This window comes from Varroa jacobsoni, unplaced genomic scaffold (genome assembly GCF_002532875.2).
Source record: "Varroa jacobsoni isolate VJ856 unplaced genomic scaffold, vjacob_1.0 contig01238, whole genome shotgun sequence".
Lineage (NCBI taxonomy): Eukaryota > Metazoa > Arthropoda > Arachnida > Mesostigmata > Varroidae > Varroa > Varroa jacobsoni.
Genome location: NW_019214600.1, coordinates 30,210 through 56,648, shown reverse-complemented (window position 1 = coordinate 56,648; position 26,439 = coordinate 30,210). Strand labels below are relative to the sequence as shown.

General features: G+C 40.4%; 3 protein-coding genes across 5 annotated transcripts; 1 reads left to right on the top strand and 2 right to left on the bottom strand.

The window, feature by feature from the left end:
- Positions 1 to 75: 75 nt before the first annotated feature.
- On the top strand, positions 76 to 10,498 carry Zpr1 (zinc finger protein Zpr1). 3 transcript variants are annotated; one of them, XM_022852926.2, is made up of 10 exons: positions 76 to 167; positions 6,464 to 6,630; positions 6,804 to 6,910; positions 7,227 to 7,369; positions 7,497 to 7,678; positions 7,857 to 8,060; positions 8,861 to 8,941; positions 9,475 to 9,576; positions 9,799 to 9,977; positions 10,218 to 10,498. In XM_022852926.2, exons 2-10 carry the CDS (start codon positions 6,484 to 6,486, stop codon positions 10,387 to 10,389), a joined length of 1,317 nt encoding a protein of 438 aa, XP_022708661.1. In that variant the 5' UTR covers positions 76 to 167; positions 6,464 to 6,483; the 3' UTR covers positions 10,390 to 10,498. The 3 variants fall into 3 exon arrangements, with proteins under 3 accessions (XP_022708661.1, XP_022708659.1, XP_022708658.1); XM_022852924.2 differs by lacking the exon at positions 76 to 167 and adding an exon at positions 5,199 to 5,344; XM_022852923.2 differs by lacking the exon at positions 76 to 167 and adding an exon at positions 5,382 to 5,513.
- LOC111271889 (dymeclin) lies at positions 1,670 to 4,995 on the bottom strand. The gene has a single exon (XM_022852921.2). It carries the CDS (start codon positions 4,512 to 4,514, stop codon positions 2,523 to 2,525), a length of 1,992 nt encoding a protein of 663 aa, XP_022708656.1. The 5' UTR covers positions 4,515 to 4,995; the 3' UTR covers positions 1,670 to 2,522.
- A 79-nt stretch (positions 10,499 to 10,577) lies between the features above and the next one.
- Kdm2 (Lysine demethylase 2) lies at positions 10,578 to 24,509 on the bottom strand. The gene is made up of 15 exons (XM_022852919.2): positions 24,440 to 24,509; positions 22,312 to 22,529; positions 21,747 to 21,981; positions 21,309 to 21,572; positions 20,608 to 20,849; positions 19,993 to 20,245; positions 19,465 to 19,676; positions 17,981 to 18,104; positions 17,552 to 17,821; positions 17,000 to 17,212; positions 16,259 to 16,467; positions 15,465 to 15,612; positions 15,064 to 15,213; positions 14,431 to 14,739; positions 10,578 to 14,184 (listed from the first exon to the last, which is right to left on the bottom strand). Exons 1-15 carry the CDS (start codon positions 24,506 to 24,508, stop codon positions 14,098 to 14,100), a joined length of 3,003 nt encoding a protein of 1,000 aa, XP_022708654.2. The 5' UTR covers position 24,509; the 3' UTR covers positions 10,578 to 14,097.
- Between the last annotated feature and the right edge of the window lie 1,930 nt (positions 24,510 to 26,439).

Genomic DNA, 26,439 nt, shown 5'->3' with positions numbered 1-26,439 from the left:
ATTTCTATCTTACCTTACTTTTCTGTAGTCTGCGCGATGAACATTTGAGAGGAACATTAAACAAATAATAGGTGACTGAAAAGTATTGACGGCCTTTCTTGTTCGACAAGTTCAAAATCAGCGCGGTGGGTGACGTGTTTCATAAATAGGAACATGCGGTAATGTAGGTTCGTAATATTACGTAAGATTGAGTTGTGTCAGCGTTGGTGTCATTTGAGAGCTGGGATTTAACAGTGTTAAGCTTGTTGAAATTGTTGAACTGTTCTTTTCTTGCAGATTCATGATAGGGCTTAAGTATACGTGAAGCTTCTGTAAAAACTCGCTTTATTTTATAAATTTATCGCAGCAAAAAGCATAAATACCGCCCAGGCTATGAAACATGTGTGCTGTTTATGATCAAAATGCGCTACTGAGAGAAAGAGACAATAATTCCGCCTAGAGAATTTGAACATAAAAGATGCTACTTGTAGTGGTCGACCGCTTACAAAAAAAAATTGATGCAAATATTGCAAAGATTAAGCAAAATCGACATGAAAATAGCCATAGCATCGCTAGAGAACTAGGCCATCACTAGTAAACAATTTTAAAATATCTGAAGGCTGTTTGCAAAAGAAAAGCTCACCGTTTGAGTGCACATGAATTGACAAAAAAAATACGTTGTCATATTTCCGTTTACAAAGCTTTATAGTAACGGAACGAAATCGAAGGGGTTGATCGCAGGTAATGAAAAGTTGCGACAATAATAGGCGAAAAATATCATGGTCAAAGCAACGAAGGCTTTAAAATCTGTGGCAAAGCTAAAAGGAGGCGATGTCATTTGTTTGGCGGGATGGGAAAGGAATCGTAAATTATGAGCTTCTATCGCTTGGCAAAACGAATAATTCGGCCTCTACTATCAACAATCAACAAACCATTAATTTTTTTTTTCTTTTTTTTTTTACCATAATAATGCCAAATCATAAATCATTTACCTACCCAGCAAAAATTGGGAGAACATAGACAGAAAATTGTAATGCATCCGCCGTATAGCCCGGATCTTGTGCGATCAGACTATTATCTGTTTCAGCCTTTGTAGAACTCGTTTAGCGGTGTTAATTTCAACTGGGAGATACAGAAATCATTTGTTACAATTTTGCCAAAAATGGCAGAAGCTCATCAATGGTGCATGTTTAATAATGTTGTTTTAAAGTATAAAAGAATTTTTCAATGTCAGCTTATTTTTAAATATAAAATTTTTAAAACAAAAAAGCTTATTTATTTAAACCGTTCATACTTTTCAGCCGTTTAATTATTAACTTGTGCGATATCAATTGTTAGTATTACAACTTTTTTACGATAGTATTATTGTTGTTAATGATGAAAAAAGTAAGTTGACTTGTGTCATTATTTTTAGCGGTTCGATTTTAGAGTATACGGTCATATGAATTCACATGGTGCCTTGCTGAGTGGCTCGCATTGCTGTGGGTCGACCATTTCACTTGTCTTAAGGTACTGCACTTGCCAATGTAGCGTACATAATTACTCAAATAAATCGTAGATTTGTTTTTACAGTCGTGGAATTGTAAGGAATAATTACATGTTGTTCAAGACAATCTATGATACAGAGCTTCAATATCATTGTGCCAATAAACAGCCAATTTTGATAATAGAAAAAGAAGAATCTGCTGAATGAAGATAGGTATTTTGCTAAATTCTAAGAATTTGCTAGTACATTTATTTCATTATGCATCAACAAGGTTCAAAAATTAGCCATTTGGACAACTATTACTGCTTATATCTGCTACGTAAAGAAAACACTATATTCCTTTTCATCTTTCATCTTACTTTAAAATGAAGCAAGCGCTTTATTTTGTAAACGCTTTTGACTGCTCACCATAATCGTGCCTTTGAATTTTTCGGGTGCCCGATTTGGATAAACCTTTGACATGATGTCAAACTTATCATAAATACTCTGTCGCGCATATATATATATATATATATATATATATATATATATATATATACTCGTTCTGTGTTGTTCTTTGCTACGCTACCGTCAGCAGTTTTCCATTGCTTTTTCCTATATTTTACCATCATTTTCACTTAATGTGCACTTCACTCTCCCACACTTGCTTTGTAACTCTTACTCACGCGGAATCCCTGTTTCGTTTAGATATATATATATATATTATCACCCCATGTTTGCATGTTCCTGTCGCAGACTTTTATCACCTGGTCTTCCAGCTCTGCTTGATCATTTTCATAGTTTTCTTTAACCACGCGTTTACCTACGGCACTCGGTTTGTTTTTGCTCTCATTTTCTGCTGCCCTACTGGCATACGCATGTGGTACAAGTGCGTTTATGAAGTTCACGAACACTAATTACTTCGATATCTGCTCTGCTTAGGACGTGGCCAGCAACGTACTACATGAAGATAGTCACTACGCTTAAGGTCGTGACTGAAAAATGGTTTAATATTAGCAGACATGGACGATGTGTATTTATAATCAACTAATTTTTCTCTGACACTTCTTAATCAAGACTAGACAAGGACGCCGGCAGCTTGATTGCCACTCGGATTGAAAAGAATAAGGTTTTTGGTTTTCCAATGTATAGGCGCCGAAGCAAAAGTCAACGACCAGATATACGGCACAAAGAACTCCTCAGGCTGATTCTCTTCCACATAACGAAATTTAAGCTCAGGAAATTTGCGTAATCGATCACTACTCCAGAGCATAGATGCTTCTTGAATTAGTTGCGTTACCTGAGCTTCTGACCGCTGTTGGCTCTGCGTCGCTTGATCGAGTTTGCTGGTGAAAAACTGTATCACGATATCAATATTTTTAACTACGTCCATGAACGCGTTATCCATACCAAAATGGCCGAATACCTCACTTTTGTACAGGAGACAGTAGACAAGATTGGGATTATTCTTCAGCTGATGAGAGAGACACGAATTAATTATCTCAAGCATCAGACGTAGCATCTCCTCGCAAACGCCGAGATCCGAAAACAGTTCTTTGTGCGCCTCCGTTCCTTCTTCAAGCAGGGAAATTTGCTCTTGTAACCGGTGGTAGCGTTTTCCTAGTATCTGACAAAGAGACACGATTCTTTGCGCGGCGTAAGGGTGCATCCGACAAAAATGGGCCGACGTATTGGCTAGGGCTGCTAAACAGTTCGTATGCAAGTACCTATCTCTCGCTCGTGTCATATTGTAGTGCATTGTACGAATAACCACCAGAATGAACAAACTGCCTAGGGTTATATCTGAGACATTGCGTTCCGTATACCACGATACATGTGGAAGGGTAACATCTTGAAGGGTCTGCGAGAATAAATCGTCTTCCGACAGTATCAACAGGACAATAAGTGCCATATATACGTGATACGAGCTTCGATTTTCTGCCTGATACAATACCTGCAATATCGGCAGAACTAGATAGTCGATATTTGCTCGTGACAACACAAACGTCTTAAATGTTACATTGTTGTGTAAAAGCATGTAGAGAAGAAGCATTGCTGGCGCTTCGTTGAGGTCGCCGCATATCACTTGTAGGAGGCGATGTCCATTACAAATAAAACTGCATACCCCCGCCCCCTCAACCTGAACTTCTTCGAGGCCAAAGGCGAATAAATGTTTACGGAAAGGATTTGCTACTCCGTTAGGTCCAATATCTGTGCAGTGGTTTGTAAGAATTAGCAATGCCGTAAGCGACAGCTGGGATAGGACAGCCTCCGGCCGCTGGTCGCTGGGGGTCGGCTCGGCGACAGTGACTCCGAGTGCTCCAAACAGACCCACAGCTAGATCCACGATCAAACTTCCGCCTTGAGATCCGTTTTGATCATAGAAATTCGACGGATTCTTCGTTTGGGCCATGTAAGTCTCCACTAGATACTTGGTGAGACTTGCCGATAAAAGTTTGCATTGCCCGCTCATCAGGGTCGTGAAGATGACGGACGTATGCGACGCTCTCGAAGAAAACATTTGCTGCGAAACGAAGACGAGCAATGTGGATAATGCTTCCACATGTAAACTGTATGAACTGCGGTCTAACGGCACTTTAACAAGGATTTCGAGAAGGGCAAAAAGGACGTAGTCAAGAAGTTTTTCCGGCTCTTCCTTGGGCTTTTCGTTCGAGTTGAGCTGCTTCAGTAGTGCGTCTTCTGTTAGCGTCTCTATAAGATATTTGCATATGCAACGAATGACAAAAAGAAGACGTTCCGTTTGCCAGAGAAACTCTGCGCTCTGCTCATTAGATGGCAGCGAGACAATTTCGCGCACTCGACTAAGAAACACATGAAGCAGTGCTGCCAGGTTGCATGACTTAAGATTATTCTGCAAGAACTTATCCAGGTGTGCCCGAATGCTAGCTGATAGAATCTCGTCGTCATGCTTTGTTCGGGGTATGACCACAGTATATGACATGAAACCATTCCAAAACGGATTATTAAAACAGATAGGTTCAGGAGCGACCAGCCGTGACAGCTTCTCATTGCCTGCCAACTCGGCCACTGTTGACACTTCAGCACCCATGCTGATCTATCCCCGTTTGGATGAGCGCACGGCTATCGCAGCTAAAAGTTGAATTCACGAAGATCCTTCTGAAGCTATTGATCTTTTCTGCTTCGAAGCAGGCTGTTGTGCCACCAGTTCCTATTACTGACGGCGATCATTCGGTATCACACGAGTTACACCGTTTTTCGAACAAGCACTGAAATGTACCTATTCTAGGCCACCGGACTATGCGATAGACTCGTATTCAGCGAGGCTTTTCGCCATCCAGTGGCCGTCATTTGGTCCACGTCAGCTGTCAGACCGATAGTAGGCCAGGCGATTGTTTAGAGTGGCTTTTCGACCAAGAGATGACGACCGGGACGCCAAGTCTACCCGAAGGGCAAGCTCAGCATTCGAGTCTCACCCTGCATGCCACCCAAAATTCAGGTTATATTCCGTACTTCTATTGCGCTCGAATCTTCTTTTTTTCAGAAACACGAATAAAGTCCAAGCCTTCAATGTTTTGCTGTGGGTCTCGTTAAGTGACGGACGTGTGTCGCACTGCTCCAAGGGCTGCCTTGTGAAATAGAAAGTGAAGTGTTTGTGTCATAGGAAGGACGGTACACGTGCCTTCTGCCAGAGACTACGATAAGCACAAGATTTTAAAACCGAATATTGTTTCTATTCCATTATGAAGAAGCAATTCAGGCGCGTTATGTCACAATACGTTTATGAATTCTGAATAATAGTTAAGCATATTTACGAAAAGAAGTCAAGCAAGAAAAATTAGAAACCTTTCATTTCGACTTCAATGCAAGAACATTCCGACTGATGGAGTGAATATATAGAAGCGCAACACCTGTTATATGGTCAGTACCCGCTATGTTTCACACAATAAGCCAACTTAAGCAAGGCCCGACAATCGACAGTGTCGGGCCATACGTGTATTCGGGTCCAATTACGTCAGGCTATGTGGTAGCGAAAAGAACCGTCATTTTCGAACATAATTGACATTGGCGCTAATTTAATCGCAGTTCTGTAAGTAAATTTTAAAAAAAACGCTTTTGAAAATATAAGATTGCGCTATAGAATTTAGGATGCGACTTCAAAGTTCGTTTCTGTTTTGCTGTACAGGTTAGTTAAGTGAGTGAAGTCGGAAATATGGGCATGAGGCTCAGGCTCAATTTAGGTTGTTAAATCAAACTTAGCTTATGAATTGTTTATTCATAAATTCTATAAGAAAGTGATTGGAAGAGTAATTTCAATATGGCAGTATACATTTGAGTAGACAGCGCAAAAACTCGCGGCTTAAGATGTCAGATTATGATGTGGTTAAAATATTTCGCAACACAGCCAAGCCCTATACTGCGCGGCGCGTGTTCTACTTTTTTATTTTTAAGGTGCATTTTATGGAACCATTTCCTTATAATTAATCTAAGAAAATCAAAGAATGATTAACGCTGACTTAATAATACTTTCCATTTCTTACCGGGAAATCTCGAAGAGTTGTAAGGCAAATACTCTAGAAAGTTCTGCCACATTTTGAGAAAAACTTCTGCCTGACATATTGAAATATTGGTCATATCTAGTTATCCTAAAAATCTGTGGACATTTCTGCTCTCATTATAAAATTTCTTGTAGTAAAACTTGTCGAAAGCTATAACGCAATGTTTCACGAAATATCCGTGACAACAATTCATAATAGCCTCATAGGTATGGGAATTGCAGATAAGTAAATACTTTCTGAACCAACGTTTTATTAACAAGAAAAAAGACCTCCAGCTTATTGGGTGTGTTCACTGGAATTGGTGTATACGGAACATGCTCTAAACCTCGCATACGGATATTTACACAACCTGAATAGTCAAGGAAATTATCATTAGCCTTAGCTTATGTTTAATCTAGTTAAACTTCTGAACCATACGTAAAATATTTCTAGCTATTCTGAGCTATTATAATAAAATTAACCATTTTTCAAAATCTTTTAGAATTGTTAAGAGAACACATTATGTCTACTGTTGGCAATAAAGTATTCAAGGATTTGAAGGCAGACGAAGTTGATGAAGAGGTGACAACCATTGGTTCACTATGCCTCAGTTGTCATGGTCAAGGGGAAACACGACTTCTGCTAACACGGATTCCCTTCTACAAAGAGGTCGGTACTCGTTATTTCCTATGTTTCTACAATTTACATCTATGGAATCGAGGCAAAGAGAACCATGCAGTTTTTTTTTCTATATAAGATAATAACACAGCTTTTTTTTATCTTTCTTTATCTTTTTTTCCGGTAAATTCCGGCTACTGATGTCCTTTCGAGCGGAAGCGAAGGTCGTTCTCATGTCATTTCACTGTAAGCATTGTGGATGGTCAAACAATGAATTGCAAAGTGCTTCCGAGTTCCAGGAACGCGGGCACAAACTTGATCTCACTGTCAGGTAAGAAAAAAGGTAAAGCTAATGGATTAGTATTTCTGTGGCTCGACGATACTCTTTGAAGCCTACATGAATGTATATGAAATTAGCGTCTTACGCGTTTATATATATTAGCTATGAGCTATAGTTAACTTTCACTTCATGTTTAATTCCAATACCAAAGTACGCTCTCATACATGCACAAAACCATATGTTATGCATGCTACATATTTGTGACTTCTAATACATACTGTATATTGGTTAAATCGTGTGAAATGAATGAAATATTTTAGCAATGCAGTCGTATTTGTAATAATATGTATTAATATGATGATTTTAGATACAAACGTGATTTGGATCGGCAGGTCGTAAAGACTGAGTACGCTTCACTGTGTATTCCCGAAGTCGAATTTGAAGTTCAAGAGAAAACTCAACCGGGATTAGTGACAAACATCGAAGGACTCATTGATCGCGCCATTCAAGGTAGAGAGTGTGAAATTTGTGCTAGCACTTTTATAGTGAAGAACTGTTTAAGAATTTCTCTACACCTTTGCCATAAATAGCATTACGAGTATAGTAGTAATACTAATACAACCGACCCGGGTTTTAGGTATCCGTCAAATACTGACATCGCCTGCCGTGGATGCCGAGACAATCGAAAAACTTACCAGTTTTACACAAAAAATGGAGGACCTCAAGAGAGTAGAAAAGCCATTCCATTTAATTATTGAAGACTGTTCTGGTAATTCGTTCATTGAGAACCCGTATCACCCGGAAAAGGACCTTCAGCTGGTTAGTGCAAAGACTAATAGTACTTTGCTTACAATAGAAGCTTCTGTAACCAGTTTACAATGGATTAACAGTGAACGAAGAAGAATGCTAAAATTACCCTTTAACTTATTTAAGGAAGATAAATAATCTGCTTTTATTGCTGGTCTTCCTTTTTTTATCGTATTGTCAACATTATTAGGTGGTATCACACTTTCGACGTAGTGTTGAGCAGAACCTGATGCTGGGTTTACCCGTTGATGGAGGCTCGTACTCCGGGGGAAATATTGAAGATGAAGCTGCGGACCCGCGCGAGGAAGTACATAGCTTTGCTACGCGATGCCCAGAATGTCAGGCGCCAGCTGAAACCAAAATGAAGCTCACCGACATACCGCACTTTAAAGAGGTCCGTACTCTCCTCTTGTATATGATATCGGTTAATTGTATCAATGCGTCGTAATTATTAAAAGTACAGTAAGCAATTATACATTTTTATTCATTTTCTTGTCTATAAGATTGGCTGGGCTAGGACCGGCTTTTGTCAAAGCGTTGCCCGTGATGTATTATACTCATTGGCATAGGCTCTGAAGATGCTCTTTATACAATTAGTATGGTGGGTTCTTGTGGCCAAAGATACTACTGACAGCCGTCTCCTATGCACATATTTATGATTACAGTATCAAACGTTGTATTCCATTTTGTGTGATTCCTTTACGTGCGCTGTAGTATTAGCCTCGTGGTAAGTTCAAACGATGACTCAGTCGGCTGACTCTCTGCTTAATTCGGACAGGGTCATGCTGCTTCAACCGGCTATCGGCACATAAATACTGTACAGTTTATAGATTGGAGAATAGAAGTTATTGATGGATTTGTAATATTCTCTATTGAAGGTTATACAATGAAAATAGCAGAAGTTCTAGCTACGACATTGCAGCTTTTTAATAACGTTTTATTTGAAGAACAAATTCTTCGTCTAATTTGCAGCTTCGCAGGTTAACCTATCTACTGTTGAACGAGATTTCAACCATTCAAATATTTAGGACCCTCAACTTTTTGCGCTAGAATTCAATTCATAATGGAGTGCACGAAAACTTTTTCATCGATATATAAAGGTTGCCTATGAGTCGGCTCCTGCCTAGTGTTTTATCGGAAAAAAAAATCGTGCGAACAAATCGTGTATGTGACCCAGTAGATTCTGTTTTTTAGGTGGTGATTATGGCGCTAGTATGCGAGGTTTGCGGTCATAAGACCAATGAGGTTAAATCCGGTGGTGGAATTGAGCCAAAAGTAAGTTTATGTCAGTCTGGCGTAACATCACGATTCATGTGAGTGATAACGTTGAATGAATCCATTTGGTGTGTGTATCTTGTATGCGGCCGTTTTACTTAGTCTTTCAGGTTGGACCAGGTGAAACATGTGCATATCTACCTATAGGTTAGATGTTTTACTTCTTGCTGGGTGGGTAAATTACTCTTAAAGGTAAATTCTTCGACATGCCCATTAGCCTACTTAGATTGAAGAATTAGTTTTGTGGTAAAGGCCAACAAGCTACTAACAGTAATCAATCTTGTATATTCAATCATTACTTACGTTTTATTGTATTACATTAGAAGTGTTAAAAATACATTCGGAAGTGCATTAGTAGAATTGGTAACATCTATTTTACTCCATTTATTTTTCATTTCAGGCGCATAAGCAACAACTAAAAACGTCAATAATGAACCCAATAACCCAAGTAGTTGTAAAATATCCTAATTATCGATTCGTATTTGCCCCAACGGAATACCTAGTTGATTTGATGTCGATTTTGCTTTTTACAGGGAAAACGTATAGAATTAACGCTTAAGGAACGCATTGATCTTACCCGCGACGTTCTTAAGAGTGAGACGTGTACTCTAGAAATACCTGAACTCGAACTTGAGGTGTGGCCACGCACGCCATATTGAAGTGTTTGAGAATACGAAAAGCCGTACATAGTAAAAGTATTGCGAATTTTTCTCTCAGTTCGGATAACTTAATTTGTTAGCAAGCTATCTAAAAACTGAATTTGAGATCTAGGAAAGCAAAAACAAAAGCAATATTAAACCTGTTTTAATGACCAAGATAATATGAAAGCACTAAGGTCGGAATCGTATGTTCTACAGATTGGCCCAGGCCTAATAGCTGGAAAATTTACCACAGTCGAAGGTCTCTTAGAAGACATAATTGCTCAGCTGGGCCGCGACAATCCGTTTATTCAAGGCGATTCTGCTACTGGGGAGACAAAAAAACGCCTCGAAAAATTTGTCACCCGCATGGATGCTATTAAAGAGTTGCGTGAGACGTAAGTTTTGAATATTCTGAAAATCCGAAATAACTGGATTCTAGTTTGTCACGTTTCATTCGCCTGCTGAGCTACCGCATTACGAGCCTTTTTTTTTTCTAACCAGACTTGTATCGACTAATTTCCTTCTCATGCTGTCTTATTTCTTTGATAGTAAATTATTAGTCGATTAGATTTGATATAAATTATGTTATAAGAAAGCCTAGTTTTTCTTTGTCTTTTTATTTCCCTATTCTGTAGTTGCACAGTCGTCTTGGATGATCCCTGTGGTAATTCGTACATCCAAAATTTGCTTGCGCCTAACGAAGATCCTCAACTTCGCATAATTCACTATGAAAGGACATCTGAACAAAACGAAGAGCTTGGTCTTAATGATATGAAAGTTGAAGATTACGCAGAGGAGTGCCACTGATTTTCTGCTAAAGTGTGTAGTGAATACACGAGTGACCAATACACCTAATGTAACTTTCAAATCCATTAACACCATTATTAATAAAATAATCCACTAATTTCGACCTCAATATATTTATGTTGTCCAATGGTATTTTTATTGCTTTAACATCATTTATACTCACTGTCGGAGAGGAAAAACAACAAGAGTTTACGGGTCCATCTGATTTGGACGTTTATCTATTTCGAGACGCTTTGATTTTAAATATAGTCAGTTTAAATTCATCGAACAGTACTTTCTTTTTAGTGCTCGTGAAAATATAGCCTTCCGGATAATTGGTTAATTATTTTTAAATTTTATCTATACGATTTTGACTGGTCGGATTTTATTGAAATACTACGTATTTTTCACGCAAATATCTCGTGAACCCAATATATCTGCACAGCTCAATTGCAGTTATACCAGAAGTATTATTATAGCTGCTCCAAAAAAACGCTAGAGCGACGTCGGTTAACACTGACAGGCAAGAGCGATAAAAAAAAGGCCTGCTAAGCCTTTATACAATACTATATTTATAGATATATGTATATCGTTTTATTTTTGAATATGCTTCTTGTTTCATCATTTGTACAGCGTCTACACACATAATTAGATCAATTAGAATCAGATTTTTTCAGGATATACTTTTATATATAGATGTCTGTGTATAATATATATGCAGCGCCACAGTCGCATTCACGTCGACTCTGATTCAGTCGATTGATACGATAATAATATAATATAAAGAGTAGTTGATTGATATATTTAGTTGAATGTACGTTGTCGTGGTAATAATGATTTAAAAAAGATACAACAGAAAATATTGCAACAGAACGATAGGGTATTCTTTATGATATAGAACATAGGATATTTCTGGCCGTGGCACGAGCCAGAAAAAGAAAGCTTTCCTATTGCTAAATAGTTTCAATATGTTCGTTGTTAACAATCGGCGATATAATAATACTACAGCGATAAACACAGCTTTTTGTGAGCAGTGACCTCTTTTAGCCTTTCTATGATATCAAAAGGGCTGTATAATCTGGACGAAAAAGTTCGATTTCAGCACCATATTGATTTCAGCGCTGACTATCTGTCAAGCCTCGGGTGCAACTGACGAATGCTTTGGCAGAAACGTGGTACGTCGATTCATTAAAGAATATTAAAAAACTAAAATGCTACGTTAACCCATATGGCTATATGTTTTCGCCCTTCTTTATTATGAGGAACTTTAATGAACTTAACAACTCACTCCGATTTATGTGACAGCAAAAGGAACAGAACAACGATATGCCACCATGGCAAAATATGTAAGTAAAAAAATGGAAGAAAGGGAGTGACTTAAAAATACGGTATTGAATATCCGTTAACCGTTTTTTTTACCTACATATTGTAGGTTCAAAGTTAAATCCTTTACAGACATTGCGAAATTTTTTTGTTGCGTAGTTAAAATCCACAGAATGCCCCATTGTTGAGATTCATTCCCAAAAATAATGGTTGTTTATTCGACAGTGGATTTATCCAACCATCGGGTAGAGAACCGAAGCAACGGTAATGGGTCTACCCTGTCTTCCTTCAAGAGCGGTGACTCAGTCGGCTTAGATTGGATGCCAGGCTCAAGAAAACCGCTGGTTCGAATCCGCCGGCGTGAATATGTACACGGTTTGTGTCAATAAAGCAAGGCTATTTTCTTTACTGATTGAACTCCTGCTATTGCTGCATTTTGCTGTATACCACCATGTGTAATCACAATATTAACGAAAAGAAATGAAATATGACAGACGAACTATAATATGTTCTTTACAGTAAGAAGACCAAATCTATAAACAAATTGATTGATTGGCTGACACAAACTTCTTCTTGATCAAATCGATACTCGCTCTTCTAGCGTATACATATTATATGTAAATCTTATGGGCATCGTTAGGGTTCAAGGTGTTGTCGTGTCTTCGGCGCGTGATCCGAGTAGGCAGTTCGTTTTGAACTCGTCAGTAGTTCATTTAGGCGAACACTGGCTGTCTCTAGGGTTACGATGTTGGCTTTTTGGTTTGGGCATAGTGCACATCCATTCATATGTACTTGTGTTCTTAAGGCGGAGTCTTTTACAAACCTAATTCATACTTAATTATGACTCTCTAAATATGACAGCAACCTAAAGTTCACAGCAGCCGCTAGCTCTTGGGGCATACGATATCGGCTCTGATCAGAATCAGCATTTACTCACAGCACTGTCAGGTAAAAACTACTCATCAGTAAAAAGAGGATGCACAATCGCTTATTCTGTCGGTTGATCCGTTAGAAATGGCGCTGTTACACTGTAATGTCTTCTGACACCACATAGATAATAACATATATATGTGTGACTGGCGTGTTTATCGTTGTTGACCGGCTGGCCGTTCATCGGTAACCACGTTATGATCACGCACGCAGTATGCGTTTGTTTCTCTGTTCGTGGGCTATCATCCAGGTGTATCTCGCTCTATTCGCTAATGTTGGCAGCAACCTGATGCAAGACACTTGCATAAATATAACTTCGTATTAATGAACTGACCTTATAACCTATTGCTATCTATTGTATGTATTTTGTATTGTACATAACACGACGTACAAATGCTGTCGAACAAATTATGTGCATCTGTAGTTCACAGTCGGCACATGCGCCACCGACTGGACACTCACCAATCGATTGTATCAATGCTGAGTGTTTGACTTTGTTTCTGTTTCGAAGCAAAGAAGTAAAGTGCCTTGATTCGAATAGCTGCCAGCATCAAATATGATCGTTTCAAAGGTTCATTATAATTCCTCCATAGTCATTGGTTGCTTGCTATAGCCTATTCATTGGGAAGGAATTGATGTATCGTTGCTGTACAGATCCTTGAGATCACAAAGAAGTCATAAGGTTTGGTCGCAAACGAGATCGTTTTCTCAGTTATGCATATCTGTGTATCTCGATGTTTCTATATCATGCCGCAGTTTCGTTAATGGCAGGGCTGGTACGGCGTATTGTCACTTGATATTATTGGTGCGATTATATCTTAGTTTCACGAGCATTGTGCATTGAGGTCACCCAGTAGAGGTCTTACGGATCCATCTATCAGGATAATGATCGCAGTACTAATGAGCTAGATATGAGGTGGACGTTGTTATTCTCGCAGACCGAAACTTATTGCGTCTATTCTGAAACGACATGTCCGTCTCTTTTTTGTCTCGTGAAAAAGGTCACGAAGGGGACCATTACATTCAGGGGGTTACCTTGAAGGTCCAACGTTGACAACTTTCTCGGCAATGGATGTTCTCGGGTGTTGTCATCACACTGATAATGTACATTGTTGTGCATATTGTTCTCATGCGATTTCGCTCACTTTCTCTCTCTCTCTATTTTCTATATATATATATATATATATCTCGAAGTCCTGTCAAGATGGCAATGCTAACATGAGAAAAAACGGGAAATGAAGCTTATTCGTGTACAGGCAAAAAATGAATTAGGAATTTAAACGATTCTGCATTAACGTTGACGGCCTAATTTGCTGGTGCATAGCGATACTTGAATGAATAATAACAATAACAGATGCACGAAGACTGAACACGAAATAGTAAAATTATAGAAAGCTTAGGTTAAGTGCGTATCGACAACGATATGAGCCGTGGATAAAGACACTGAAAAGGATGAACACCTATACATGCTGTAGTCTATTTAGCGGTGACGAGCTTTCCTTCACGAATTGAATTGAGACTTGGCATGCAGACCAGGAGACGTTTGATACCATCCTCAGTGACCTGCAACAACATTGGTTAGCACAACAGTTGTTTAATAGCAATGAATAAACGGCAATTTAAGATCTAAGTAATGCACTAAATTAGTTGAACGATATTGTTTATGCTATTAGCTGCATATACATGTTGGGTAACTGGAGGTAGTGACGTAACTGTCAATGTTACGTGAAATTTACTATTTCAAGGTTAGTGCTATCAGAGTTATAAAACCGAGAAACAGAGAAAGTCGTAAAAACAAGCCTCATGCACCTTGGAGCATCCTCGGGCGTCAATACATTCGAGCTTCGTACACATCTTAAGAGCTTCTAGTCCAGCATCGGTCACTTGGGGACAGTGCGACACGACGAGCCGCATGAGCTTGCTGTGCAGCTTCGATGCAAGCATCATCAGCGACAAGTCGGTGACACGATTACAATTAGATAAATCCAGTTGTTGAAGATTGACAAGATATTGACACACACTGCGAACGCCCGAGTCTGTGATGGGGTTACCACAAAGTTTGAGCTCGGACAGAGCCCGTAGTCGAGGCCAACACCGGTCTCGCTTGTCAATTCCTCTCTAAAATTCAAAGCGTTAAGTCAGATTTGTAAAAAATTATGTATATATGTACATATAAACTTTGCCCATTTTGAATATGTCTACGGTGAGTAGAGTAAGTATAGAAATGACAAAAATTGGGTCTATAATTAAAACAGATGTTGCTTCAATAGTAAGCCCTTTGAAAATAAAAGCTTTTTTTCTTTGTTTTTTGAATTATGTATTGTACTTTAGCCTTTCTGCACTGTAAGCCCACTTTGCCCCATTCTGTGTACTTTTTGTGTATATACATATATGTCCATATATATATATATATATATGGTCGATAATGCGGGCTTCTCTTACTTTATTGTTGGAGTCGGCCAACGCAGATGCATGTTTGTCTCCACCAGGCGGCTCAGGGAGGAGCAATTCCTTCAAGCGTTCGTCATCCAATCCATCCACCCAGGACAGATCGAGAAACCTCAATTGAGGACCCTGCTCAGCATTTAATGCCTGGGCAACACGTTATAACTGATGTTACATTGTTTAATAGCGTTTCCTCAAACAGTGATGTTTATTATCTATATTAAATATCTATATATTAACTATTTATACTTGGTATAATTAAAAAACGATCACCGGCATTTTTTGCAAATGCATTTATAACCGCCTAAGAATTTTGTTGATAGAAATAACAACCAGCCAGTACAGCTGCCTTTTTGGGAAGAACAAAATAATACTCATTTTTGATGAAACCTACAAACCTTTAGAGAAGCTATAGCCAGACCACGCACGTAAAGCCCCTTTGTGGCAGGTATGCGTGGTAAAAGCCAATCCATTTGGTCGCGGCTTAGAGAAGTCCACGAGACGTTTAGCAGCGCTGGCTGGCGGCGTACAATAGCTACAAGGGATCTGCAATGACAGGTCATTGATTGAAAAGTACAACAAGACACGGATTTTTCAACGAAAAGGTGTGAAACATGGTTAAAGCGTCAAGCCTTTCTTAAAATCAATACAGTCAGTTGCGGTTCCGAATGACTCAATACTAAGAAAACGTAATCTCCTAATTAATTCTTGTTATTATGCAGTAAGATCGTGTCTGTCTATTAAGTTTAAGCCTACTAAGGACCCACTGAATCTGGGTTTCAGGAAGTAGGCAGGAAGTAGGAAGTAGCCATACGGTTGTTCTTGTACTGTAAGGGGCCACCTGTCAGAAGCAATGCATTGCTTCGGACGTTCGAACAGGATATCGAACTAGGAAGATGTATTTAATTGAAGAACGGCAATCAGCAAACAGATTAAAGGCACCTAACTTAAACAGAAACTAGCGCTTCAATATACCAGTATATTATGCGTCATAAAAACTGATTACCAGATAATGGAGTTACTAGGGCAGGTCTTGCTACAAGTTTTGCTCCGAATCGTCCTATATCAGGCATGACGTTAACTTTTATTCAAGCTATTGATGCTGATGGCGAGCTTTGATAATATATTACTAGCTAAGATGCCGTTGCTTGGTTATTATTTCCATTTTAGTATAACAACTGCGTTTACGTACTTGCTTGTAAGACGGTTCTTGGCGAGGTCCATATGTTTCCATAGCGACGGATGGAGAGATAACTCGTTCCACCGCTTACAGACCTGAGCACAAACGTGAAGATCACGGACGCTGAGCAATTGCATAATTGGTAGGATTACCTGAGGATTGTACACGAGACCTTCGCGGGTAACGGTACCTGGAGCGCTTGCAGTAGATAGAGGAGTCTCCTAAAAATAGTGGCAATAGATAATAAAATTACTTAATCTTGTGTTTCAAGAAGGTACCTTAAAATACAATTATCGCTGAATTTTGTTTTTTTTAATGGACACAAAAACGGGTACGCATACAGAACAAGTTGTACAAAAATAGGCTGTGAATGTAGATCGAGTTCTATTTCTACAAAATGTATCCGCCATTTTACGAGTCCACCCCTACCAAATGGCTTAGTAGAGGGTCGCTATTAAAGATAAATCGCAAAATACTTCGAAGATAACTAGCGTCTACTTCGGGCTTTAAATCGAAGCTGTGATCAAGTTGAACAAAAGTCACATTGAGTATATAACCGTGATTGTCAGAAATGACATTGGTAGCACATGTAAAAAAAATCGTTGAAATATCGTCTGCTCTTAGTTAGATACAGCCTTGGCAACAAGGCAAAAAAAAAGAAGGCCTTAAAGGAAGTCCGAATCTAGGTGAACGATCTTGCGTAACCTGTGTCCACGTTGAGTCAGGAATATCTAGCAACGTTGAAAATCATACCAGATAAGAAACGGGTCGAACGACACATTTGGGCGTGATCGGATGAATTTTGTTGCTGAGGTTTTCAAGCACACTCTGTCGCTGACCGCTAGCCGGTTGGGTAGCGGGGCCATCTTCAAGTTTCAGCTTCTTCTCTGGCGGCGATTCGTCGTAGCGAACAAATGGTGTCACGCGGGGGTTTCCTTTTCCGCCACCCCCTTTCGTGTGGCGTGTCTGTGAGTTTTTTGTAAATAAAGAGATAAGAAGGTTGCGACTTACTGACTAAATGGTATGTTGTTGCAAACAGAAAGCGTACAGCTTTTGTGAATTTCGAACACCATAAATATTATTTCTACATACCATATTCATTACAATAACTATTGCCGACATGAATCATTTCCGAAGGAGAAATTACAGGATCAGTTTCAGTAAAATTCCAAATCGACATTATCTAGAGTTTGAGACCTTAATTTTCACGGGTGCAATTTTGGAATTGACTCTAACGGGAGGGGCACAATAAGGGCACAAACAAAAAGTAGACTCCGTTGTCATCTAAACGCATCGTTGGTTAACCTTAGCTTGTTCGGGTTTTCCTTCGCGGCAGCATTTCGGGCAGTCCCAACTATTCGGTAGATCCTCGTTGAGCAGTCCGTCACTAAGAGTGAACTCCGGGTGTGCATTAATAAGACAGTCTGGATGTACGATCTCCCAACACTGGACGCATTCCATCAGCTGGCCGGGCGGAACTTCGCCGTCATCTGGTGGAGGAACCCCGGGGGGAGCTAACTGGTTTGGCCGCTCCGTTTTGCAAAGAGTGCACTGCGCCGTATGTGGCAGCACCGGCTGCCATTATGTTAACAGAATAAGATTAAAGCAAAAAAAAATGGCACATTTAGCCGATACCAACATAACTTACTAGCTAATCTAATGAGTATTGACGAATAGAATGAATAATAACATATACCTTATCTTCTGATTATCTAAGAACTCGTAATCGCTTACCGCCATACATTGGCGAGCCAGACACGACTGCTTCATGCGACCGGGCCCGCCAAATTTTCGCATATCCTTGCAGAAGTGGCAGTCCCCACAATCGGTGCGAAGGCACGCGTCGCACTTGCGGCATCTGACACAGTATACACATAGAATAATAACAACAATGAACAACAACAAAAAAACATAGGGTGTGTAAATAGCCATAACGGACGTGTGGCTAAATAGTATAATGATAAGAATCGTTCGCCCAATAACTGACAAATACAAATCACAGGACCGATTACTATTGTGCCACGCATCATTCTAATGTACATGTTTTGGACTACGAAATAATGTTTAATAAATCAACCGGACCTACTGCGATTGTTTGATGTGTATTTACGGGCGTACACGGGCCAGGTGTATTTTCCCTAAAATTAGTTTTTATACTGAAAAAAATATACATTTTTGAAACGTGAGGTAACTGCATTTCGCTGAATATATATCAGTTCGATGCCTACTAATACCAGCCGTCATATATTAAAGATTTGCAACGCAGATATGAAATATACACATTGAAAGTAACACAGCCATATCTTATAGCGTTCGTTTAAATCCAAACGCGTTTTAGTTGTCTAATAAGATGCCTAGCGTAGACGACTACTATTGTGTTTTCCGATACAGATGCCTTAGTTTGATCTTATAGCCAAAATACGTTCCGCTTCTCACTCATGCATCTACAGTGGGAATAATAATTTTTTTTATAACGTTTTTTTTGGTACATTACATATTAATTGGTACACATCTGAGGCAAATGACTAACCAGAACTATTCATTTTTTCCTATTGAGCTTTATTCAGAATATATTATATATATATTACATTGCTTTATTTATGTTGGCACAGCTATGGTAACGTACAAGAAATGTTTCCCCGAGCAGGAAGACTTAACTCGCCCATTTATAGTCATGACACATGATGTGTATGTACAGGAACGTATTCCAACGATACGCTGATCGAGTGTTCCCGGTTGGGCGTTTCCGGAACACTAATATTAGTTAAAAGCTACATTAGAAACAGGTTATTGATTATTGTTAAGGTTCAATGCTGGACTAACTTCCACTCTCCTGCACTGGCTTTTACCAGTTCGAACGTGTTTCTGGTATGAAAACCTACAAACCTATTTTGTGTCTTGTAAACTGTAAAGTCCTCTCTATTTATATATTGTTGTAGTACTTGAGACCCTTTCGCTTGCTGTAACTTGCGTCGGTCGTCCTGCTAGTCGTGTACTAGTTAAACGGCTCGCAATTAACACACACGTGACATCGTCACTAAAAAGTACTAATCCTTCGAGTATTTCTACATCATCTTTTGACCCTGCTTATCGTGTCTTGTAATTGTTGCTTCACGTGCCTTATTGGTTTAGGCAAATGTAAGAAGAAAAAAAAGAGGAACACTTAAGCTAAAACAGCGTTATGAAAATCTATAACTGTAGATTGAGCGGTCAGTCACCTGGTTCTCCTTCGACGCGCCTTATCCTGGTCCTTATCAGCCTGTCTTTGCTGGCCTTTAGGAGTTCGCGGGGCAGCCTGTGGCCTTTTCGGGCCTCCACTCGTTTGCAGGATAAGTGGACGCCTTTTAACAGCCCCTTCTGGCCACGTCAGGACGGGTTGACCCGTGATCGCTAAGCGGGCGTCATCGGACAAATGGAGAGCGATCACATGCTATGGTTGAAATAAAGAAGCAAAGTAGAAAAAATAAAGGAAGTACATTGGTATTACAACTGTTTTTCCTCTCTATAAATGCCCTTGTACAAGATGCAGGCACATATCATCTCTTACTTTTATACACTATAAATACAATGCATCAATCCTTTGAAGTTCGAGTTCCTTTTTCAGTAAGCTTGCCATCCCTTTCACTAGTAGCAATTGTTCGCACAGATACATCTACAAAACCTGATGATGACGATAATAGGTGGTGAACATCAAATAAGATTTTAGGAGTGTGACACGGCCAATGAAGGTTAATTATGGTACCTACGCTAGCATCCTGCAGTAGTGCGTTCGGATCGCGCAGCAGATCAGGGCAACCTCGTTTTGCCAGTGGCAATCGTTGAACATGGTCAACGATTAGTGACAGGCCGACCAGTTCGCGGCGGGTGAGTCGGACCGACTCCATCTCTGGGCGTGGTTTGGGCGCTAGGAGGCAATTAATTGAAACGGGTTTGCCTTCCTCATCACAGGATAAATGATTTCGTCCTGTCAGGCACATGACGTATCGTTGAAGGACGTACCTGAGAGTAGAAAGTAGCTACATAAGGCTAGAAATAATGGCTTCTTGTGGTTGGCCTTAAGGACAGCCAAATTAAACTACATCCACCAAACCAGGCGTACAATATTGGTAAACGCAAGTTCCATCCAAATTTCCTAAGCCTAACTATTATCTTAATATTATTATAGTAATTCATCGTGTTTCACTGCAAAATTTATGATTATCTCTACCAGACTGCTGTGTAATGACTAACAGGAACGTGTCCGAAAACCCGCTTACTACAAAAATGTGTTTGTTCATATATTAACAGACGATTTTGTTAATTTATGATAACATCAAATTGTCTAATAATTTTTTTCCCGCTGGTTAAAGCTAACACCTTACCAGAGCATTTCAGTGTAAAAGGGGTAGCGGAATTTGTGGGGAACCCGGGTTGTGTCTTCGATCTGAGAGATGCGCAGTTGCTTCTCAATACCGAACGAGTGCAAAAAATTCCCGCCGAACACGAGGGTATCGACAGGCGTGTACACGGCGTGTATCCAACCGGTTGGTATAAAGAAGGTTTCACCAGCATTCAGCTCAATCCGGGCACATTTTTCCACTGACTGGCCAAAAAAGATGTCGCCCTGGTGAAAACAGTAGGAGAAGAGTTGCAGTGAAAAAACAAAGGAGACAGATATAGCAGGAGATGTAAGTTATTTGAAAAATCACTCGTTTCCGACAGGTTTTCTTCGATTGAATGATAGGATCAAGGTCTTACAAATAGGCAGAGTCAAATTCTCGAAGATAAACGCAATTGAGTTTTCGAAAATGATTAGAATCGGGACCTCGAAAATATATAAACTGAAAGTCTGCGAAATAAAATGAAGTATCTTTTTAATCTTACATAAGGCCAATGCCATAAGTTAGTGGTGTTTATTATGAGAACGCTTATAAACGTTGAGCTACGCGTACTTACAAAAAAGAAAAAGGCTTGTCAAACCCGTTTTTAAGTTACTAAAAGTCAGTTACTCCTGCTTGTCCTATCCTAGCTGTACATTACCTTTGCAATGTTCTTTTCACAGGTTTTTTAAATGGAAATTTACCTGTTTACCAGAGAGGACCCAACTCTCGTAAAGTTTGAGGTTCGTTTCCGTAGGCGGTATTAGCCAGAATATTTTCTTGCCCCAAAGTATGTGATACCACACGGATGTTCCACCAAAATCGATGTGAAAATCTGTATAGCAACCCGCCACGGACATGAGGCAATATTTCTGCACTTTGGGATATTTCATATCGTCCAGCGAATTCGTGGCTTCGGTTTGTGATTCCTTTAAGTGTCTTGGCCATGCTACATCAATCCAGTCCACCTGTACGCAAAAATGGAATGGATGCGTTACAAAGGCGTAAAATTATATATACATGGCATCAATGACACATGTGCACTCCCCACTACGTTTACAAGGAGATCATATTTAAGCAAGGAACTAAACAGTTTATAATTTTCTAAATAAAAATTATTATATATATATATATAAATTTACCTGTCTAACTACCGTCGGGGATTCAACATAGTTCTCGAGCTTCGTATGTGAGAACTCAAGCGATATGACGTTTAGCAGACGATCCCGTTTCGGTGCCGGCGTGTTCATGTATTTGCACCATTCCTTCATTGTCATCTCGATATTCTTTTGCGTGATGACGTCCATTACGTCAAGGCGGCGACGAGAACCCACGCACATACGGACATCGTTCACGTTGAACTTCTCTGATGGAAGTCTAAATTAGTAAAAAAAAAAAAAAAAAAAAAAAAAACATAGAAAAAAGGGGAAAAAGGAGAGCATGAGCCTTAAATCTATTTCTCTTGAATATGTGCTTTTTTGCTGTTTGATCACATTTATCATGTAGTATTTGCTGTAGACGGGCGCTAGACCAACAACTCCTGCTTTTTTTCGGATAGAGATTTAGCCATGCAAGCCATTTCGCCAACTATATCAGTAGTACAAAAAACTTCCCCTAGATCTCTTGAACGGGTGTTCTCCTCCCTTTGGATGGAAATAGATGGTCCCGTAATAAGCATACGTTACAATACCGAATATATATACGTACCGCATTCCGAGGTTGGTTTTGTCTTTGAAGAGTAAGGGCTCCTCGAACCCGTGCTCCTGGAAGTAGGCAAGCGAAAAATCCGCTCCTGATGCCATCTCCTTGACAAAATAAGCACCGAATTCAGGCGCAGTGAGCTTATCTTCGATAGTGAATGTGCGACCGCCATCGAGAAACTCATCGCCGAGGTCATCCGTATAATGTTTGCGCTCTTTAACACGCTGGAGGTATGGTTTCAAGTCGATAGGCACAATGCACCAACAGAAAAGAAAAACGGACGGAAAATAATTAAATAATTATCCGCTGACTAGGTTTCACAGACTAGCAACATTTTGAGATGTAAACATTTAATTAGTGAGCGGTAAGTTATCGTACGAAGACATGATAAACCTACTTATAAGCTCGGTTATTAGGTTTAATTTCAGTTTGTATCGTGCGTTACACTGTTATCTATTCGTATCATTACGTGCCACTCGATACAACTAATAAGCGTACTATGTGCAGCGTTGTTTGCATACTAAAAATACGTTCCATTTTACTCAAACGATAAGCATTATGTAACTTCACGACAACATTTCAACTTCGTTATTCATGGCTTCCTGTTGTATGCGAAGTACTTCGTTTCGCATGCACTATTTAGAGGGTCGAGCTGTTTCTATGAGACCTACATTTTTTCTGTTGTGCATCATGGCGGATATCAGAAAGGTACGAATGGTAGAGCAAAGTGGCGCGTCTTATAGATATATTCAAATAAATTTTTATTGCAATTATTAGAGAAAATGTATGTTTATCGCGAAAGGCAGAACCTTTTTTTTTTGCTGATCTTTATAGGGAGGCAGATTCCTGTAAAATGGTCTTATTTTATAATAGTTTGTGCAAAATTTGCTGTAATGAAAAACAGCAGTTGCAATTATTTCACGCACTCTCTGGGCGGTAATCAATAATGAAATTTGAAATAGACGTGCCGTGCAGTCAAACGAAAGCATTGGCGGCCGTCCTCCCAGCAGAGATTTACCAAATTGAAATCAATCAAAGCTAGTCTTAGCGAATGTAGCTTTGAAAAAAACGCGCTTCAACAAATATCGTCACCATTACTATTTCATTATTAACTGGAGCCTTATAAAACGCGTGATCTACAATGGGTCCACGACTAATACGCCCAAGGCCGACATGAGAATTATTTTCCTTCAATCAAGGTCCTTCACTACCTTGTATTCTTTATAAACGCAACGCTTTCCACGAAGCTCATCACAATATTTGCCCCCCATATTCACAAACTGCAAGTTCTGGCCGGCCGGTAAAAATGTGCGAATCAAGTTTCCACCACTTTAACTTCAACATTATAGGAGCACATCAATGACAGTTGGGGGCGTTAGACAAGCGCGATCACTATTCTGTCACAGAGCCCAGCTGAGAGCGGCTAGCTTGGGACGCGGACGCGAGTTGACAGACTCACAGGTCTCTGGTAATCTTAGCCAGCCATGGAGCAGTAGGAACGCTAGCGGTTCAGAGGGTAAGCCAATTGTTAGAACATTGCTGGTGATATAGGACAAACAAACCATTCGCAGAACGTGCGTGCTCTCCCTACGTTGGCTTTATCTGTTTTGGTCTGATGCAAAAACAGCAAAGGGGCCGCATTTCCTTGGCCATAGAACCAGTAAGGAACTAAGAAAACTAAGCTATGCCGTGCACGGTAGATTATCGACAACGAATCAGGGTTCTGTTTGTTTAACAACTTCGCAACACTAACATAAAACACTCCAGAATAGCAGAATGCAGTGGATCGACAATACAACATCATCAATAATCTTCCTTCGTATCTCGACAGATAGCACCGCTCAATACAGTATATTGTGTGCACACATAGTGGTCAACACACACACTCATACACACACACACATACACACACACACATACACGCACACACACGCGAACACACACTCACACACAGACCCACACACACCCACAGACACACTCCAGGCGGCAGACTGGTAGGCACCCAGCTGCAATCGCTCGAGCGAACTCTATGCGTTGATTGTAGGGCTTGAAACCACCGATCAACCCAAGTCGAGTCGGGTACCGTTAGAAAGCTTACGTCAAGTGGCGTCTAGCCGTCAAGTCTATCACCCACCTTCGAGAACGTCGTTCCCGGCGCGCCCGGAGTTTCGCTCCGACCCAGCTCTTCCTCGGTCGACGCCATCACTGTTGTTGTTGTTGGGCGCCCGCGAGCGGCGAGCATAGCCGGTAGGAGAGAGTCACGGAGAGGACTGTTGCCGTCGCGGCCGTCGGCAGATGTAGCCAGCATTAAGCGACAGTCAACATGGAGAAGCGAATAGCGGCAGAAGCGGCTGCGGTGTAGGCCAACAAAGGCAAACGAGCAGATCAGTCGTCATATTATTTGTCGATACAGGTTAGAGAGCGGAGGAGGCGCTGGTGACAAGCGCCCAGTGGAAGGCTGCGTCGGCGGAGGGCGCAGACAACTCCAACTTGCTAGACACGACTAGCCCACCCAGACGGCCCAGCAAATAAGCCGGTGAGCTATGAGTGAGCGACGAATAAATAGGAAAACGTGGGCGCTGAAAGTGTCGCCGGCCAGGGGCTGTTCATAAGCTTCCATCAGCCGTTTTTGTGGTCATTGTAATGGTTACTGCTACTTCTACATTTATTGGAGTCGTAGCTGTTACGGCGGCCAAGATCGCTGTCGGCTTAGCGAGAATTATGACGAACGGCGAAAACGACAACGAAGATCAAATCAACGCGCTCATCGCATCCTAATATGATCAGCGTCCGTTGCGCTGTGCAAAACTCAGCCTATAGCTTGAGAGACGACGGGAGGATTCTGGTGAGGGAACGGGACTGCACAGAGATAGCACGCAAAATATACAGACAGACAGACACAAATACGGACTAGACAGGTGCGTACCGGAATGCAAAAGCAGTTTCACATGTACAGGGGAACAGGTACCTTGAGAAGCCGGCTTCAGCCACGGTGCTTGCCATCGGGGGCTCTATTGACAGCGAGCTGACCATCAACACTGCAAAAGTAGCGGCAGTGGCGGTAGCGGCGGCGGCGGCGGCAGCAGCAGCAGCAGCGGATTTAAAAACGGCGCCAGGCATTCATTGCAGGTGGTAAATAGACGGGCCAGGCTGATGTGAAGGAGAAACGTTAAGTGGGGCTGCGATAGAGAGTACAGTACTCCGCAAGTCTAAGTTGCCAAATTGTGGGTTTTTTCAAAGCTGCCCAATCGCACAACGGGTGAAGTTCAGTTTCAACTGTTACTTGAGTAAATGTTCTGCGTATGGCTAAGTATATGGTACCGTCCAATTAGGTGGTTCTTTCAAAACGAGTAAGCATGGATTTACAAGTATAAGAGTAATGATTATAACAGATATTCACAAGTATTCAAACGAGGTTTTTAACATAAAGGTGATCGTGCTACCAGAGTTGGACCTTTTTTGATACCAATGTTTCTCATAACCACCAGAGACCGTCCCTGTAAATTTAACTTGTATACCATTGGATTATTGGATATATATATATATGGATTAACATGTTACATATAAACCAGCCGCTGGTCACGTGTAAAAATTTTGTAAACATTTCTCAAGGAAGACGTTATGTCTTGGTTTAGTTCGTGTCGAACATTTAAATAGTCACTAAAGGGCTGGCATGATACATAAATGAGTACTTCCTATTAGTCGGTTAATCTAACGAACGCTGAGCATTTAAGTGTGTCTGTTAAAATCATCGGCAAGAGTTCGGTGGCCATCTGTACGCCTTCCCGCGCGGCTCTGTGGCCCTTTTACAAGCAACATTTTCCGGCAGCATAATTATCACTTCGATCCTAAATGGCGCCTAAAAGGGTAACCCAACAAAGGTGTTTAATTGGCTTTCAACGCAATGGGCACGGATCTTTTGTCCCGGAATAAACTCGTTAATCGATTGGTTAGAAAAAAAAGTTTTATCTCATTCAGGGATACCTTGAAACCTGACTCATTTATAGCTTCGGTTTCGGTCGCTTAACACGTTTAGTTCGCTTTCGATGAGTTTTTTTTTTTTTTTATGTGAGTCAGCTAAGTACGTTTGCTTAAGCGGGGGATTTTAGCAGTATCGCTTGATATATCCGATCC

Excerpts from the sequence above, each read along its gene's own strand:
- Kdm2 (XM_022852919.2), bottom strand. The coding sequence starts at position 24,508 with ATGGCGTCGACCGAGGAAGAGCTGGGTCGGAGCGAAACTCCGGGCGCG. Across the intron at positions 21,982-22,311 it reads AAAACCAACCTCGGAATGCG|ACTTCCATCAGAGAAGTTCA; the intron begins GTACGTATATAT and ends TTACTAATTTAG. Across the intron at positions 17,213-17,551 it reads GAAAACCCGAACAAGCTAAG|ACACGCCACACGAAAGGGGG; the intron begins GTTAACCAACGA and ends AAAAACTCACAG.
- Zpr1 (XM_022852926.2), top strand. The coding sequence starts at position 6,484 with ATGTCTACTGTTGGCAATAAAGTATTCAAGGATTTGAAGGCAGACGAA. Across the intron at positions 7,679-7,856 it reads CGGAAAAGGACCTTCAGCTG|GTGGTATCACACTTTCGACG; the intron begins GTTAGTGCAAAG and ends CAACATTATTAG. Across the intron at positions 8,942-9,474 it reads GTGGTGGAATTGAGCCAAAA|GGAAAACGTATAGAATTAAC; the intron begins GTAAGTTTATGT and ends TGCTTTTTACAG.
- LOC111271889 (XM_022852921.2), bottom strand. The coding sequence starts at position 4,514 with ATGGGTGCTGAAGTGTCAACAGTGGCCGAGTTGGCAGGCAATGAGAAG.